This window comes from Podarcis gaigeae (assembly GCF_964106915.1).
Source record: "Podarcis gaigeae genome assembly, chromosome: 14".
Taxonomy (NCBI): domain Eukaryota; kingdom Metazoa; phylum Chordata; class Lepidosauria; order Squamata; family Lacertidae; genus Podarcis; species Podarcis gaigeae.
In genome coordinates, this window is record NC_139690.1 from 4565957 (window position 1) to 4584056 (window position 18100).

Sequence of the window (18100 nt, forward strand, 5' to 3'; positions counted from 1 at the left end):
CTTCTACAAGCTGGGGTTGTCTACGTAATTACATTGACTTTAAAATTTCAAAGTTAAAGAAGAAACAGAATTGTCGAAATATATTGAAAGGTACCAACGATGCATAGAAGGGCAGAAACAGATTTGAGTTGAGGGGCATTATAGATTGCTATAGAAATGGTTTCCCATGGAGTTCAAGCTTGACCGATTTTTTTTCCGACACCAAATACCTTAAGAAGATCATGTTCTCCGGAGTTTTGTGCATACATCCACGTTAATTTTCTTATTCCAGTGGGATCTGCCCAGGCAAACAGCCTCATTCCCCTTGGCTTCAGTTCCATCTCTTCCTGTAAACCACTGCATGGAAAAAATAGAAACACAAGGTTAGTTATGGATGAACAAAAGTGCAACTGAATTCAGATTAAAAATATTATACATCCTATAGCAAAGCACCTCTCTCAAAAGATGGAAGAAAGCTCTTTCACATACCTCTGCTTGTATTTAAGAGAAGCCCATGGAGTATGATTTATGATCAAAGCAGGTGCCGCTCCCTCATGATAATCTGAGAAGTTAATAACTGTAGAATGATCAGACACGTTCACGTCTACCAGGATCCCTGAGCTCTGTTGAAAATAAAATATATGGATACGGTACTAAAAGCTATGGCTTGATATCCACATAGCCTAATTCAAGCTTCACCATACCTTTTAGAGTTTATACTTCTAGCAAGCAGTTCACAGTAGCAACAAACAGCTGGTGGTCGACAAGACAACTCTGGCTCTTACAATGGGGCTCACACGAGAGTCCTGATGAGGTAACTCAAAATGAATGGAGTGTGAGAGTTCTGTCTCTTCCTTTCTCAAAGGTGCTAGCAGCTTCTTGCCAGTACTCCAAGCTGGAAGCTACACTTCAAATGCATCCAATTTACCACATTTGATCCAGCAACCAATATTATTCCTGCTCCTGGGAATAACCAGAAACCACGCAACACCAATGGCTATAAACTTTAACCTCCCTTTTTACTAGCTAACCATAACATCATGGCTGCTTTATCCAAAGGAACCTGAGATTTACAGACCAGGCCCTGAACATGGATCTTGTAGCTTCAGGAAATTAAACTGTGTGGCTATGAAGAGTGAGGTCTTCTCAGTAATAGCATTATAGCTTCAAACAAGTTATGCAGGAAAGCCCACCAAGGTACCAATTTTAAGTCGCTTGTATAAACATTTCTGTTCTTGTAAACATTTAGATAGCACCAGGTGGGAGGATCTACTACTTTTGCAATCTTTAAGCATTTAGATCAGCCTTGCATTTTAAAACCTTCACGTGGTAGCCATGTGATAAGGAATTTTATGCAGGCGAGTGGCCAGGCATAGAAATGCAGTGGGCTGCTGTGCCTCCTGTCACTCCAACCCTGATCCCCAGCAGACTAGTAAAAATAGCTTCAAGCTAGTAGCTTTTGTGCATTTATATGCAAGTCTGGTTTATATGTCTTTTTAAAAGCAAATATTGTTCATGACCATGTTTTAAAGTAGGCACAACAGGGAATAAAAAATGCCATATTCTCACCAGTTCTTCTAGACTCAACAGAGTCCCATTGTCCTGTCTGCTGAAAAAGAATGGTTTGGTCACACGGTCACAGCCAATCACTCTGATGCACAGTTTTCCAGACAAATTTTCTGGCCAGAATGGAAGACACTAGTGGGCAAAATAAAAAGAGTTTCTGCTTAAAATTGGCAATATGTCCAGCAAAAGACATCTAAAACAGAAGTACACCATTTTAAAGGAACCATTACTGTTGAGATTTGCAACCAGTGTTAGAAACTGAGATATGAAAGCTAAACGGCACCTTATACCCAGGTTATGGGCACAACAATGGAATGTCTAGGCACTCTTTTTAAATAACAAAAATACAAAGCTCAAAATGAATGAACTGCAGCTAAAATATTATGTTTATTTTTCACATGGTCTACTCCTTCCCCTGCCCACCCCCTAATATTCTTCCTTTTATTTTTGTTTCTATTTTAACAAAGTAATAATAAATAAATAAATAAATAAATAAATAAATAATAAAAAATATGTGCACCCCACCCCCAAGACCCTTCCATTGCAACTGTCCATTTTAACGGCCTCGGCCCAATATACCTGAAGGAGCGTGTCCACCCCCATTGTTCTGCCCAGACACTGAGGTCCAGCGTCGAAGGCCTTCTGGTGGTTCCCTCAAGGCGAGAAGCCAGGTAGTGGCGCCCGCCCTGTGGAATGCTCTCCCATCAGATGTCAGAGATAAACAACTACGGTACTTGACATTTAGAAGACATCTGAAGGCAGCCCTGTTTAGGGAAGCTTTTAATGTGTGACATTTTAATGTATTTTTAATCTTTGTTGGAAGCCGCCCAGAGTGGGAGGGGTACAATTTTTTAAAAAATTATCATCATTATTATTATTATTATTATTATTATTATTATTATTATATCATCATCATCCAACCTCTTGCAATGGTTTGATTCCTTTCCATTCTAACAGTAGAAATTCCACAAATACCTTCCATATCTGCTCAAAATCCCACACCTCTTTATATCATTCTTCCATTTTATATTCACCTTGCCCCTTCCACTTCCTAACTATAATAATTTGTGTAGCTATCAATAAATTTGTGAGCAAGTCCTTCATAGCCTGCAAACCTTCCACCCCATCATAAATTGAGAAGAATGCAACCTTTCGGTCACCTTTAACCCAGTGATTTCTATTATCTCCTTAAACACCCTTTGCCAAAAAATTGTACATATTTACAGCCCCACCACATGTGAACATAAGTCCCAGGTTCCTGGCATCTCCTCCAACATAACACCGAATATTCCTTATTTGATTTAATCTAACTGGTGTTAAATACCATACTAACTTATAATATATTTTATCCTTATAAACAAGATTTTCAAAGTGTTTCTCCCGTATTTCTCCCCAGCTTTGACTGTTTATCTGCCCTGTTGTCTCCTTTTTCCTGCACCTCTTTTAATTGATCTTGTTGATCCTCCATTTCTACTAATATTTTATAAATTTCACTGGTTTCCCCTTTTATAACTATATTTTCTTCTTTATCTCTCCTTTTTATAATCATTTTTTTGAATTTTGTACATTCTTTGCATTTCTTGTTTTCCCTTAACCACTTCTTACTAATAAAAACTATTATAAAAAACCACTTCTTTGTCCATTGCTCCAGTTGTATACGGTTAAACCAAGTTATTTTGCTTCCTGTTAGAGCTTCTCTTATTTGTTATTTGCTTCTCATTTTCTCCACACAATCCTTTATTTTAAATATTGTCTTCTCTTTCATTTTTTTTTCTTTTTTAATTTTCCTTTTTGAAATTTACTGAGAAGTCTTCTATCATCACCACTGGAGTTAGTGGAGAATTTACTGGTTATCAATTTTCTTTATATTTTGCCCTTATCTCAATGATGATTCTTAATAAAGGATTTTCAATATTCTGCCACCATTGCCTATTTGGTTTACTAAAAAATATATTCACAAACTCTCCCTCATTTCCTGTGTACCACCTCTCTAACCATTCTAACTCTCCTTGTTCTGCTATCCCGTCTACGATACATCTTAACTGATTTGCTATATAATATATGTTGGAGAGGCCCAATCCACCTGTTTTCTGGGGTTTACACCACCATCTTTTCTTAATTCTAGGTTTCTTATCTCCATTACAAAATTTATTAAACATACTTTACCAACCCTTTATCTGTCTCTGATATCTTAACTGGTAAGATTCTAAATAAAAATAAATTCTAAACAAAAACTTCATTTTAATTATTGCTATTCTTCCAAATCATAAAAGCTTAATTTTCTTATATTCCTCCAGCTTTTCCTTAATTTCCCTCTGTAATTTGTTAACATTCTCTTGTTCTAATTTTTCTAAAGTTCTTGTTGCATTTATTCCCAAATACTTTATTACATTTCTTAATTTTATATGTTTTTTCCTTCAAAAATTTCCCTTTTTCATCTTCATCATAGTTAAATATCACAATCTCTTATTTAGACCAATTACAGTGGTGCCCCGCAAGACGAACGCCTCGCAAGACGGAAAACCCGCTAGACGAAAGGGTTTTCCGTTTTGGAGGCGCTTCGCTAAACGAATTTCTCTATGGGGTTGCTTCGCAAGACGAAAAAATCTTGCGAGTTCCCGCGTTTCCCCCCGCTTTTTTCCGCCCTTTCCCTAAGCGCTAAGCCGCTTATCAGCTGTTCCGCTGATAAGCTGCTTCTCAGCTGATCGCTAAAAGCCGCTAGACCGCTAATAGCGTTAATCCGCTAAGCTGTCAATGGGCTTGCTTCGCAAGACAAAAAAACCGCTAGATGAAGAGAATCGCGGAACGGATTAATTTCGTCTTGCGAGGCACCACTGTAATTCACAACCGTTGTTTCTCCAATGTTTTTCAAATGTGCCTCTATTACCCCCCTAATATTCTTAAGTCTCTTCTCCGGTCTTCAGAGTAGCTGTAAGTGTGGAAGGAGAAAAAGGTCCTCCTTTCCTTCTACTCTGCAGTTTTAATCTGATATCTTAGACACAGTACTGCACCCAGAGATCAGAAACAGCCCATGCTAATGAAATTCCATGTCACAAAATGCAACGGGAGTTTTGAACACTGTTTGCAACATAAATAGATCATGATAGTTCCATGTTACAGCACAGTATTAAGATTGTCACTGACAGGAATTGTTCACCTTATTATATAAAAGAGTTAAAATTATTATTCCTGAACAGAAGAGTGAAATCCCGGTAGGTAGGATCTATTGCTCATTTATCTGTTGCCATTTTCTTATGGTCCCAGCAAGACTCCTTTTAGGTCTAGAGGCTCTAGAATTCAGATCAAATGAAAACAAAATGTGCTTCAGAAATTTTCAGTGATGTGAAAGTGAGAAACATTGCTTTAAAAATTACCTCTGAAGATGAGAAATAACTCCATTTATTAGTAGGAAGTGAACCATCAGCTCCCACTTCTCCCACTTCCAACTCGAAAGATGTTTTATTCGCTATGGTGTAGAATGGAGTCAAAGTAACTATCCGAGTGAGATTGAAACTGCTCATTTTAATGCTAACGCCAACCTGCAAAAATGATATTATTAAAAATACTAATATAAGCACCATACAGTGTTTAAAAAACTTTTTCCCTTCCCTGACTGCTCAGCTCTTCAGGTTTAAATGAGAAACCTGAAGGAACAAGTGTAGATTACTTATCTAAAAAGTGAAGAAGCCATCGAGTTGCTCATTTGGGTTTGAGAACAATCTGATGATGGTTCTCAAGGACTCAAGAGTTTAACTGCAAGGAATATCTCTCTAGCTCACTTACAGCACACACACATAGAAACTGTGGATGTGTAAACTGAAATTATAAAGATCAGAATGTGATGGCTTTTGCCTGCATTTCCTAGCACATAACCAGCCTAGAATAGGAAAGTTCACTATTGCCGTGGCCTTCTACTGCCACATGGTCTATAAAGGCTTGGTTTGGGTGGTCTTTTAATCCCTGTCAACTTCCTTTCAAAGATGTAACATCACTCTCTGCTTTTGGACAGGCATCATAGTCTGTGCTATGTTCCATATATCAAACGGCACAGAGGACACCAAGGAGAGCAAGAGAAGTATCAGAAAGATGGCCTAGTGCACCCTAAATTATTATTGAAATTCAAGATAGATTTTGTTCTATGCATCTGGCATGAACAGTAATTAGTATAAGTACAGAACCCAGATATTACCAGAAAATCCATAAGGTTAGCTGGGCACTTTACACATCCGTAACTTCCTACTGTATCCAGAGAGAAACTATTAGACCACGTGCTAGTGGAGATGCTTAACTGGATCTACATCAGGAGGAAAGAGAAAAAAAACAGCTTATTAGATGCCAAAATCAGAGGACACTCATCTGCTTCACAGGCTTTGTGATGATTTAATGGCTATTCCAGGGATCACAGGAAAACATGTGTAGAGACAACTCACTTGGGAAACCTTTCATTTCTGGCTTCCTTGTCCCCACTTGCCCCAGTCCTCCCTCTCAGCTGTAACATGTATATATCCTGTCCCCCTTCTAGATTACTCAGGACCTTGCCTCATACAGGTCTCACACAGAGACAACTTTCACCTTCTCCCTTCAAATAACCCCTTTTAATCCTCGCTACCCTTCCAATTCAAGCAGCACTCTCTCTCCCCCTCTAATGCATAGGGGGCTACCCACTTCCTTCATATATGTGTCCCTTTACCAATTCTCTTGCCCCCACTCCATCCCTTGAAGAAGTCCCCTCATTCCCACTCCCTTCCAGCAGTCCCAGATTGGGTACCACACAGATCATCACTCTTGCCTGTCCTACATTAACCTTCCTCCCTCCCCTCATTCCTCCAAATGCCCCCTTTAAGCCCAGTCACTTTCACGTGCCCAGCCCATAATTCCTCCAAATCAGGCCGCAGAGCGTGTCTGGGTTGCAGTCCCTCACCACCTGGGTGAAGCTGTCCCAGGGGTCATCGCCCAACAGTAGGCAATGGCCCCATGGCAGGACCTCAGATGCCGCCTCCTCACTGCTGCCATCTAATGCTGGGCTCTGCATCTACTCCAGGAGCATATGCAGCTCCTCAACAGTCTCACTTTCCTTGGCACTGCTGATACTGAGGGCTACTTTCAGGGTGTGCTGCTGGAGCCCATTTCTCCTGGGCACTCACCCCGGCTCCCGCCATGATAGCAACCTGCAACCAGCTGCTGTGGGTAATAGAATTTACCAGCTCTTGCTAAGCACCCCTCTTCACCCTCTTGGCTCCATTTCCCCTTGTAGCAGCAACTCTTGCAATAGCCAGGAAAGCCAGCACCCTAGTTAAGAAGCCTACCCCTTAAAGGGCAGTATATGTGAACTTGGCATCATACCTTATTTTTACTGAAAATGTTCCTTTTCTTGAAGGAGAACAAGATAATGTCCCTAAAATCCGCTGGGTGTTTTACATGCACATCTTCAGCACGGTACTGTAGAACACGGGAGGTTTTATTGATGATCCAGTAAGGACTGTACACAGACAGAACCATCCGGCTGCCAACTTTCCTAATGTGAATGTATATATCAACTGTTGTCGTGTCTGCAGAATTTGATGTGAAGCACACAGGAAAGAACTCTGGCAGCGAGTCACTGAGTCGAAAGTGTCCGTTCCAGTTTTTACCTTGATATTTTATCAGGACTAGTTCCATGATTTCACCACTGATTCTCGAATGAAGAACATCAGCAGTGCTCCCTTCTGGCAGTTCATGGGCCTCTGCTGTTCCCTAAAAGTAACCAGCAAAAATTATAGAATATTTTTTGGAAAATAGAGTATCAACACTCAAGGACATCTGCACATCTTTCTTATTATAAAGAAAGAAATATAAGCAATGTCGATCAGAAAACTGGCACAAGGACATCTTAAGCCACAACCCATTTTTAACACAACTGAAAATGATGTAAAAAAGAAGCAGCTTTAGGAATATTGCAATAAACACACAGTATTCTAATCATCTCAGCGTAAGACCCCAGGAGTCTATGACAACCTTCCCCAATCTGGTGCCCTCCAGCTGTTTTGGACAATTCTCATCTGCTTCTACTGGCACAGCTGTGATGGCTGGCACTAGCAGAAGTTGTAGTCCAATACATCTGGAGGGCAGCAGGTGGGCAAACACTGGTCTATGACATAGTTGCAAGCCGTGCAGTAACCTTCTTCCTCCTTCTGTTCACCCACCCAGGTCCTGCAAGAAGAAGCAGTAGCAAAATTGGGATTTTTTTAAAAAAATGAGCCAGTTATACCTCCAAGTCTTCAGAACTGCAATAATCCAACCATATGCAAAAATCATAAGGCTGTTCATCTCACAGACAAAGACACACTTAATGAAAAGTGGTTTTAAAATTACAACAGGCAATTGGAATTAAGATTTATGAGCAAGGATTTTCAAGGCATACCAAACTTAAAATATGTTACAGAAGAAGGAAGCAACTCTATGAAGGATCAAATCATCCCTGGCATTTTCAAGTTATGTTATATCCAGTCCTGAAATGCTATACCTCAAGCAGATATCGTAAAGAGTAGGGCAGAAGATTCCGCAAAGTGAGTGTTGGATAGAGATGAATAATGTACGCTGGATCCCAGTTCTCCCCATGGGATGCAATGAAGTTTAACTCATCAGGCACAGCAGCAGTATTCACTATTAGAGGCAGAAAATTGACTTCAGTTGATGGACACTGTAGCATACACTTGACTTCGTTGCTCCTATGAAGCTCTTCTCTCCAGGATATGTAGGTTGTGGAAGGATTATACTGACCATCTAAGATCCCAGCTGGCTGAACAAATAGCTGACACCTAAGCTCAAGCACAACAAGGGAAGGAGGGAGAAATCAAGTCCTTGTTAAATTTTGGGGTTCTTTATTAAAAAAGTAAAACTGCTTAAGAAATCAGAAGCAAATGAAAAAAATACCTATATGAATCTAATGGAACATGGAATTCCTCTTCAGGCTTAGACACACCTATAGGCTCCAACAGTTTAACATTCTTAACAAATTTGTAAATTGTAAATGGGACAGAGAAGTGGTTCTTAATCTGAAATTAAAACACAGCATATTTTACCAGTATGTATAAAAAAAGTGGTAAGCAGCATTTGATAGCAGTGTAAACAATAAAGGAGCCAGCAAACAATGTTGATGTACCCCTCCTAGAAGCTAAGATACTATTTGACAATACTCTACCCAAACTTTGACCGAAGTTTAGCCTTGCAATTAAATGCAGCGATCTGCCATTTATATTTCTTTGGGGCATCTTCTCTGCCCACCCACCCAAATCTAAAGCAGCCTTCAAATCAACCACAGTAATTTAACACAAGCATTTTAGAACACAATAATCATGCTTTTAACATACAACATGATCATTTACCTGAAGCGGAGAGCGTATGGTAATAACTTTATTTCCTTCTGCTGCATCTATCTGCACTACAACAGAATCCGAGTGATCACTCTGAGGATTTCTTACATTGTGAAGTCTTCTTCCTGGTTTTGCTATGGGAATATTTGCCACCTCTGTGTATCCTTCAGGTCCTGTTTTTAAAACAACAAAGCGACAACTAAATAAAAAACCTACCCCTTTTATTTAAATATATACAAGAAGTAATATCTCAGTCCCGAAGACTTACAAGTTACATGAAATATTCAGTTTAAAAAGGTTCAGCAAGTGTCAATCTACTCTTCCTGTGATTGTATCTCTTCACACAACGATGATATCAGAAAACACAGTCAAATATCTCCTTCCTTTGGAAAGCAAAGTTTTCTAGGAGGAATGCAGAAGACTGAGGGGGAACCTGAGTTGCTTCTTTTCTAGCAGCAGAGGGAATTTGTTTTGTTTTATGGCTGTTATGTGCAGAAACATCTAATTGCTTATACTTCTGAAGTAGTCCGTAAAAGGAGGTGTGCATCTTGTGCTTTTTCTGAATGCATGGGAAACACTTAACTTGAAAATCAATCTAACATTGCTCATTACAACTATTCTTACTCAGAATTGATTCTAACTTAAGCACAGGCATTTCTAGAATTGTGAACAGTTCATGTACTTAGTCTTGAGTAACTTACTCCCTACCAGAGTTGTTTACCTTGTCCCCCTCCCTCCCCAGATTAACCCTCCTAAACACACGCAGCATTCTTTACATCTTACCAATGCTCAAAGTGAATAGAGAACTTTCCAGGCGATACATTGCAGATAACTTTCCTCTGTGTGGGGTATCCACTGTAGAGTATTCAAATTCCAAGTTCTGATCAACTGCTATATCATGAATATCTTCTTTTGTAGCTAATCCAACAACCTGGAGATTTCTGCATGTATGAACTTTGAGGGGAAGACCCAGAGCATTTCTCACAGTAAAGGGAGCCTTGTCTTTTAATGAATAGTCATACGTAGAGGCAGTTCCTTCTGAAAATCCCTAAGATGAAGCAAACATTTTAAAGTATACATGGACTATAAATGTTCTTGGGCTACTCAATATTCAAAGCTATCATAGATTAAAGTTGACCATTAACAGCAGAAGAATGAAAATGAAGTATAAGAAAGAAATAAGCTGAAAAAGATGGGGGAATGGTAACACAGAACTAGATTGAGAAGTTTTAAGGGAGCTCAAGCGCTCGTAGACTGAATTTGATGAAGGCAGGAAGCGACCCAGAGCATCAAGGAAGCAGCATCCTACTATCAAAGCATTTGTTCCTGCCTGTAACCTTTAATGCTTTTCTTCCCCAACTATTCTATATTATTTCATTTATTTAAATATTTTCTAGACCTTTTAACTTTAAAATACAACAAAACATAAAAGCAGCATAGTATAAATAACTATACACATCATTAAAAATATGAACAGCAAAATATAGCAAAAGAAGTTATAAGTAGTAAAATAGAGCAAATGATATCCAGGAAAGGCCTGGGCAAAAAATATGTTTTTCAGGAGCTCCTTAAAAAAATATTGTTTTCCCTGTTATGTTGATAAAGGGAAATAGCTCTCCTTGACAGGATTAACCAAGGATCTGAATCAAATTGATGTCATGGGGGGGGGGGGGGAAGGTGACATCAATTTGCAGCATGTTCAGTATAAAAGAAAACATTGCTCCCTTAAACAGTCAGCAGCTAAACTGAAACAGAAAGAGAAAATGCCACCCCATAATATGTAATCAATAATTATCTTCTCCCTTAAGTTAATCAAATTACCACTTGAAAGGGCTTGATTACAAATAACCTCACCAAAATGCATATGAAATTACCTTAGCTAGATTGCTAAAGACAGTAAGACAGCATTTGGATATTGTTACATTCATGGTATCCTTTGAAGATATATTGATGACACTTTGAGGTTCTGGTAGAACTATGAAGTCATCTCCTGGCAACAAACTTTTATCTTGTAAGGGGTTAGTCTTCATCTAAAATAAATGCAGCATTATTAAATTATTGCCCATTTGAAACTTTGGAAATTGAACTGCGGAGGCACAATTTTAAATTATGCTAACATTTAGGTTTGCAATTTTACTTTAGACCAAGAATTATCTTTGTTTGGTCAATGGAAATAGACAATAATACAAGTATTCCACAAAGATATTGACAGCTTTTAAGTATGTATAACTTAGAAGATTAAATGGTGAATTTAATGAATGCAAATGAAGATTAACATTAACTTCATACATGTAAGGAACAGGAAGACTTGGCAATCATGGCATTAAATTTCAAATTAATTTTTAGAAACTTCTCATTCAACAGCTGCTTATAAACAGTCCATGTTTCAGAATCTTAACATGGAGTACAGAAGGGTATATATTCAACAGAGCATTTGAATAATCAGAGAAAGTTGAACTAAATATTTTTTTAACTTGAAATGTGATAGTTTAATAATTTGTGCAATGTAAGATTTTAATTATCTTTTGGTGTGTGCTACTGCAATTTACGCTGTAAGAAGCCCTGAAAGCCTGTTGGGTTGTGTGGCTGATTAGAATTTGAAGCAAAGACAGAATGAGACTATGGAAAAGCAACTGCTAGGATCCCTAAATGAAGCCTTCCACCAACCTAACTGATAGGAGTTGTAGTCCAAAACATCTGGAGGGCCCCTAATTGGAGGAAGGTTACCAAAACTTCATGGCAAAATACACTTCGCTTTTCAGCTGGCAAAAAAATTGTGATATCCAGACAGGAATAACAGTTTGAATTTTCATTAATTAATGGTGTTTATATTTATATATCTATATTTATAAAAGGTTGCTTACTTCTAACTTTAAGTCCCATTGACGTCTTTCATTATCAACTCGCTCAATAAGCGGTTCCCAAACTGCATTTGTTTCATTGTAATAGTGAACCTGGGATACAATATTGAGAACATAAGAGCTAAAATTATTTAACATTAGGCTTCATTTCAATCTACCACACCTAAGTTGAGCATAATAAAAACTTAAGAAACAAAATTCTACATGCACATGGAACAAGTACCTAAAAATAATTTACAGATGTAACTCAAATTATCATTAGACCCAGCAACGGCAGACCATGCCTCAAATATAAAGCATCAATCACTTCTTATATTTACATACCTCCAGTGTCATGTCAGCTGTGGCCGCCATGAGAGAAGACCAGTTTTTCACTGATCCTGAAAATGTTGATTCTGCTAACAGTAAGGGAACAGTGGAATGCCCCAAACCACACTCCAGAGTGATCTGAACAGCTTTCACCTCAACAGCCAGGTTCTCCTTCTTCACACACTGCTCGTTAGCACTGAATGTTTCGGTTGCTTCTGTGGCCATGTCAACACCAAGAAACCAATAGTGACACTGGTCAACAGACTTGATACCCCAGAGGTCCACCGTATTGCAAGCAGTCTCACCAGGTCCTTCATCCTTCAGGTTTGATTTCATGGCAGCCATGATTGTAATTACAGTATTGAGAATTATTGGTGAAATCTTTAAAAGGGAAAAAAAAAGCTGAATTAACAAGTTCCAGTGTTTTATATGCACAACATGTAACAATGTGTGTTTTATGGCACCACAGGTGTGTTCAGTAAAACATCTACCTTGTGCAAGGAAAGGACTTTTAAATGGAACACTGGCCATTTCCCCTAAAGGGGCCTTCTCTGGCAAAATATGTGAGGCACACAGTGGGTTTGTCACTTCTCAAGTTTAGTCCATGCAGGAAACTTACAATTTACTTTGCAGGCACCTCCTCTCTTGCCAGTCTTTAGTCTTCATTCATGGCAGAGGACCCAGCTCCTTAAGAAGTCCAAAGGGTGTCCTCGCTTTTATAGCCACTGAACTCTGCTGCCCTTCTTCCCTATCCTGCTCTATTCCAGGCTTAGTTTCCTGAACAAGAACAGGCACCACAGGCACAGTCTCTGGTGGTGGTGAAAAGGACTGACAAGAGAAAGAGTCTCTTGGTGTACACTGTACAATGCTCTCTTAGCAGCATTAACCAGATGAGGAGTCTGAAATTTTAAAAGTGTTGCTGTTCTGGTCTACATTTGGCATTTTTGCTTTTCTTCTTTTTGTCTTTTTGGTTTTCTTGTGGGAGGGGACTCCAAGGAGGTGGTGGAATAAGCCCTGTTGCATTCTTTTACTTTTGTGCTTTGTACTTCCATCCTGATGCCTTGGCTAAATAGCCCATTAAGGCTTATTGTATTTTAGTAATAATGCATTTTTCCAGTTGTTCCTGCGGAAAATTGTGGGGCAAGCTGCTGGTCTAGGTAGAAGCACATATTTAGGAATGGACTATAAAGATGCACACTCATGCTGTCCTGCGAGGGCCCCTGGCAGCTGGTCTCAGCATTGTTGCCCATGTCCCACAATGAGAAAGATCTTTGCTCCAAACATAGGAGTAGAGTCAGGGGAGAGAGAGACTCACTCTGGGTGAGGTGTCCCTCTTTCATTTGGGCCCCCCGAGGATGAACCACTTAGTGAATGTATTTATTTTAGAGCATTTTAACCCATTTAAATTTTTATAAAAAAACAATCTAAATGGTGCAATATAATAATAAATGATAATAATAATAATTTATTCTTTATACCCCGCCCATCTGGCTGGGTTTCCCCAGCCGCTCTGGGCGGCGGCTTCTAACAGAATATGAAAATACAATAGTCAAATAAACATTAAAAGCTTCCCTAAACAGGGCTGCCTTCAGATGCCTTCTAAAAGTCTGGTAGTTGTTTTTCTCTTTAACATCTGGTGGGAGGGCATTCCACAGGGCGGGTGCCACTACCAAGAAGGCCCTCTGCCTGATTCCCTGTAACTTGGCTTCTTGCAGCAAGGGAACTGCCAGAACTCAGCATACAATAATAATAACAATAATAATTACAGTAACAGATAAAATAGAGGATCAGAATAGAAAAATATATGGTCTAAGTTCAGTAACCAAGTTCAGTGGAAAGGCTGGCATCTAAAACAAATAATAAAGGGACCATCCCATATTACTGAGAGAAGGGTGTTGTAAAGTGCAAGGGTGGCATCAGAAAAAGGCACACTACAGAGTCACCACAAAACAGCACTCTATAAGGTGACATGTATTTTAAACCAGTGCTAGGCCTTTCTGGAAATACAGGGGGAAATTGTCATTACAATACCATTTACTAACCTTTACAATAAATTCTTCTACTATCACTGTCACACTCTGCATTTCTGAAGTATGCATCACAGCTTCCATAGTCAGACAGCAAGGTTGTACAATCTTAGAGAATACAAGCATACTGTTAGAAATGCCCTCAAACTTAGAACAGCATGAAAGTTATTTGATTTCATTCTAATTAAGATAAATATTAATGCTTTGCTGAAGTATCCTATTTTGCAATAAGGGGGAGGGAGTACTGAGAGGAAATCAGTAACTAAAAAGTATACTCCCACAAGGAGAATAGGAACTGGGTAATAAAGTTAGTATAAGAACAACTGTGATGAACAGGGAGCAATAAGGAGCAGGCATGTTTACTGAATGGAACTAAATGCCAGGAAAACCATACGTAAAGGTCTCAGCCACCCAGAAGGTTATTCCCAGATAATATAGCACTATATTCAGTTGTGTAGAACCACCTTTTTCATTCCACAACCAGCCAGTTGCAGAAATGCAGTGTCTCAGAAGTGCTACACAGCTTGTGAGTGAAAGGAGTTATTCTCTCCAGATATAAAAGATAAACTACAGCACAGAACTTACTGTTGTAATATTCTTCTCTTCTTTCTTTCGGAGGAAAGGGCAGGCCAGCACTTTCAAGTCATGCACTTGAGCATTCATACACTGATCAAGAGGGCTAGTTGACAAACTGAAATCACATTGGAATGAAGCTACTAAGGCAGGAGCATCAGCCTTTGTTAAGTTGGCCACGAACACAATTTCTGGTTCTATGATCCGTGTCAATACTGTCATGTTGGGCTGCGGTGATCCATCTAGAAAAGTTTAAAATTTAGTTCAGTCTTGATTTAGCAGCCAGTCACCACAACAGAATGAAAAATATACCTCCACGGCACCACCATGAAATACAATTTTTACAATAGCGTACTTCAGAAAATTTGCCCTAGTAGTTGCATCCAGGATGCATAAATGTGACTGTACTGTTGGCAATATTGTGCTCCTTGCTACTAATAACTGTTTCAAATTTTACTTCACAATTTAAACATCCGGACAAGTCATTTTTCTCTGATTTCATAATAGAAAAGTCTAGTGTTTCTGCTGTATGTGACATATGCATTTTCTGTTGATAGGGGATCCACTTATATAGGTATACCGATGCAGGAAAGCATAATAGAAATACTTGCATGATTCACCCATCTACTTTTCAAAAAGTTGTCTGATTATTTTGGTTAGGTTGAACTAAACCAAGCACTGATTCACTACCCAAAGGAAAAAAATGCCAGCAATGTTATCTCCAAACAATGGAAAACAAAATAAATGGTTTGTTCACTGCAGTGCTCATAAAAGATACCTAAGACCAAATGACATTTGGTGGTGAACAGGGACACAGTTGACAAGGAACTCTTTTTTGCTTGCTTGCTTGCTTGCTTGCTTGCTTGATTGCTTGCTTCAGAAAGATAGGAATATACTTCTCTAAATTTAAACTAAATATAATGGGTGGATAAAAGGCAAAGGTAAAGGACCCTTGGACAGTTAAGTCCAGTCAAACTTGACTATGGGGTGTGGTGCTCATCTCACTTCAGGCCAAGGGAGCTGGCGTTTGTCCACAGACTGCTTTCCAGGTCATGTGGCCAGTAGGACTAAACCACTTCTGGGGCAACAGGACACCATGATGTAAACAAGAACACATGGAAACACCGTTTCCCTTCCCGCCGCAGTGGTATCTATTTAGCTACTCACATTGGTATGCTTTCAAGCTGCTAGGTTGGCAGGAGCCGGGACAAAGCAACGGAAGCGCACCCCGCTGCATGGATGCAAACCACCGACCTTCCAGTCAGCAAGTCCAAGAGTCTCAGCGGTTTAGACCACAGCACCACCCGCTCCATATTGGGTAGGATACAAAAGCTGTGGGAGCAGAAGACTGCCCAGACAAAGCTATTCCTCTCCACTAAAGCCCACTGAAAAGAACCCTGTCACACAAACTGTTTAGTTGCCCAGAAACATTGTTGAAAAGTGCCAATATTTCAGATTAGCTTTTACTACCTTAATACACATTCACACCCTGTTTAAAATTTTAACTGACATCAGTGGGCTTAAGCATGCTCAACTCTGCACGAGTATTCATTGTTTTGGTTTTATTTGTTTCAGATGTGGAACTATGTCAACTGAGAGAGTTCTTTTGCTGACCTTTATCTGGTTTAGGTTTGCCATGAGTGGTATATTTTAACTGAATCTGGGTAGATCCTTCCATCGACGCTGTTGGCATTGATTTAACAAAGAAATCTGCTACCGTCAATAGAAACTCCACACTGGCACACAAATACAGTTTGTCCAAGACAGATATGATTTCACTCCCGTTTTTATCTTGCTTGTAGTTGAGGTCAATCATGACACTATCATCTGTGCCATCTTTCTTATCTATCATTCTGAAAAATAAACAAATAATAAAGCCAGAAAACAAGCTGAAGAACTGCTTTCCTGAAAGGATTTATAGTTTAGTAGGCTTCCTTGGGAGAAAGGGCAGGGTATGAATTCAACCAATAATAGTATTTTTCATCCAATTGCAACAAAAGATGCTGCTACTTATAACATGACTGCATTGTAACTGAAGCCAATTGTCAGTTTTCAGCATTTTCCTAGCTTGAATACAGCTTTCTTTGTTCACCCAGGGCCACCTAGCCCAGTCATTAGCCAAAAGGAACACTAAAGGGAGTTTTCTTTCTCCACACACCCACCAACATTCCCAGAGAGAACTCAGCTACCACTTCCCTTCCCTTGCATCATGGCTCTTAAATAAGCTATAAAGCCTAAAGCAGAGTTTGCACTTTATTTCATGTGCAAGACCAAGTTACTTACTACAGGAGCTCTAGAAATATTAATAATGACATCAGAGTCTAACCTTGAGGTTGCTTTCTGAATCCCTTCTCTGAGATCATCCAATGTACATGTTTTCAACTTAGTATTAATATCCATAGCACCATTTGAAAATATCTGTCCTGATGATGTCATAAGATGCAGTCTGAGTTCTCCAAGACACAAGCTCTTATCGTGAAGTGAAAGCTGAGATTTCTACAATACATATAAATAACCAAGGTAAAATAATTATATGCAGAACCTAGAAGACTGAAAGTGCATACTTTTACAATCTACTTGACAGATGCACATGAGGACACAATTGTTATTAATGCTTTAATAATTTAAATGTTCGCAAAGGAGAAAAAAATCTATATGAAGATTTTAATATTTCAAAGCTTGCCACAAATGGAGGGCACTAAAATGAGATAGGCAAACTAGATTCAGTGTGCTGGGTATATCATTCCCTCTACTGCTGATATTCAGGATGAGTAGTGTAGCCAAAACACCACCACCTGCTCACAAGAGAAGTATCATCAGGCTTGGTGGAGCCCAGAGGCTTGCAGAAGTACAAAAATGGTGGGGGGGGACACAAAAGAAGGCCAACTTCCCCCCTACCCCCAAAGGCTAACAAATTGTGCATGCTTACAACATATGCCTGCTTCACCCAGGTATGATGTGATGAAAACGAGGGGTCAGAACCAGGGTTTCTGTGGCAGACTTTGTAAAGCCATTATGGAAGATTTTAGCTGAGAGTGCTGGAAGAAGGACTCAAAGTGAAGAATGATGTTATGGGGAGGTAAAGAAACAGTTCAAGGGCTCGTCTAGACTTCCTTTTGCGCTGCACTTTCCAGGCATAGATCTTCACTTTAAAGCTCAGTGTTCAAGCAGTTTTGTTCTTTGTTGTGGTGCTTTCCCTGGGAAAACTCATGTTTTTACAGCTGAATCGGGACAAACTGCAATCCGCAGAAACCTCAATTGCCATTTGCTCCAATTTAGCAGCAAAATGTGGGTATTCCCAGGAAAAGCAGCAGGGCCAAAAAAGAACCACATGGACACAGAGATTTAAAGTCTGAACCTGTGCCTAGAAACATGGCACAAAAGGAAGTCTGGATGAGGATGGAGGAGACTGGAGCAAGAAGTGTCATTGAAA

The 18100-nt window shown here is 39.4% G+C and overlaps 1 protein-coding gene across 5 annotated transcripts in view; it reads right to left on the reverse strand.

Annotated features, from left to right (window-relative positions):
* Positions 1-18100, reverse strand: part of VPS13C (vacuolar protein sorting 13 homolog C) — a 98497-nt gene that overhangs the window by 23633 nt on the left and 56764 nt on the right. For all 5 annotated transcript variants that reach the window (XM_083712326.1, XM_083712325.1, XM_083712324.1 and 2 more), the window contains 17 exons: positions 16994-17163; positions 16282-16520; positions 14680-14909; positions 14110-14202; positions 12083-12448; positions 11762-11851; positions 10772-10927; positions 9681-9945; positions 8910-9070; positions 8458-8579; positions 8048-8342; positions 6889-7278; positions 5735-5839; positions 4920-5084; positions 1549-1677; positions 469-602; positions 210-336 (listed from right to left, as the gene is read on the reverse strand). In XM_083712326.1, coding sequence (XP_083568452.1) covers positions 210-336; positions 469-602; positions 1549-1677; positions 4920-5084; positions 5735-5839; positions 6889-7278; positions 8048-8342; positions 8458-8579; positions 8910-9070; positions 9681-9945; positions 10772-10927; positions 11762-11851; positions 12083-12448; positions 14110-14202; positions 14680-14909; positions 16282-16520; positions 16994-17163 — 3237 coding nt within the window. The remainder of the gene's footprint in view (positions 1-209; positions 337-468; positions 603-1548; positions 1678-4919; positions 5085-5734; positions 5840-6888; positions 7279-8047; positions 8343-8457; positions 8580-8909; positions 9071-9680; positions 9946-10771; positions 10928-11761; positions 11852-12082; positions 12449-14109; positions 14203-14679; positions 14910-16281; positions 16521-16993; positions 17164-18100) is intronic.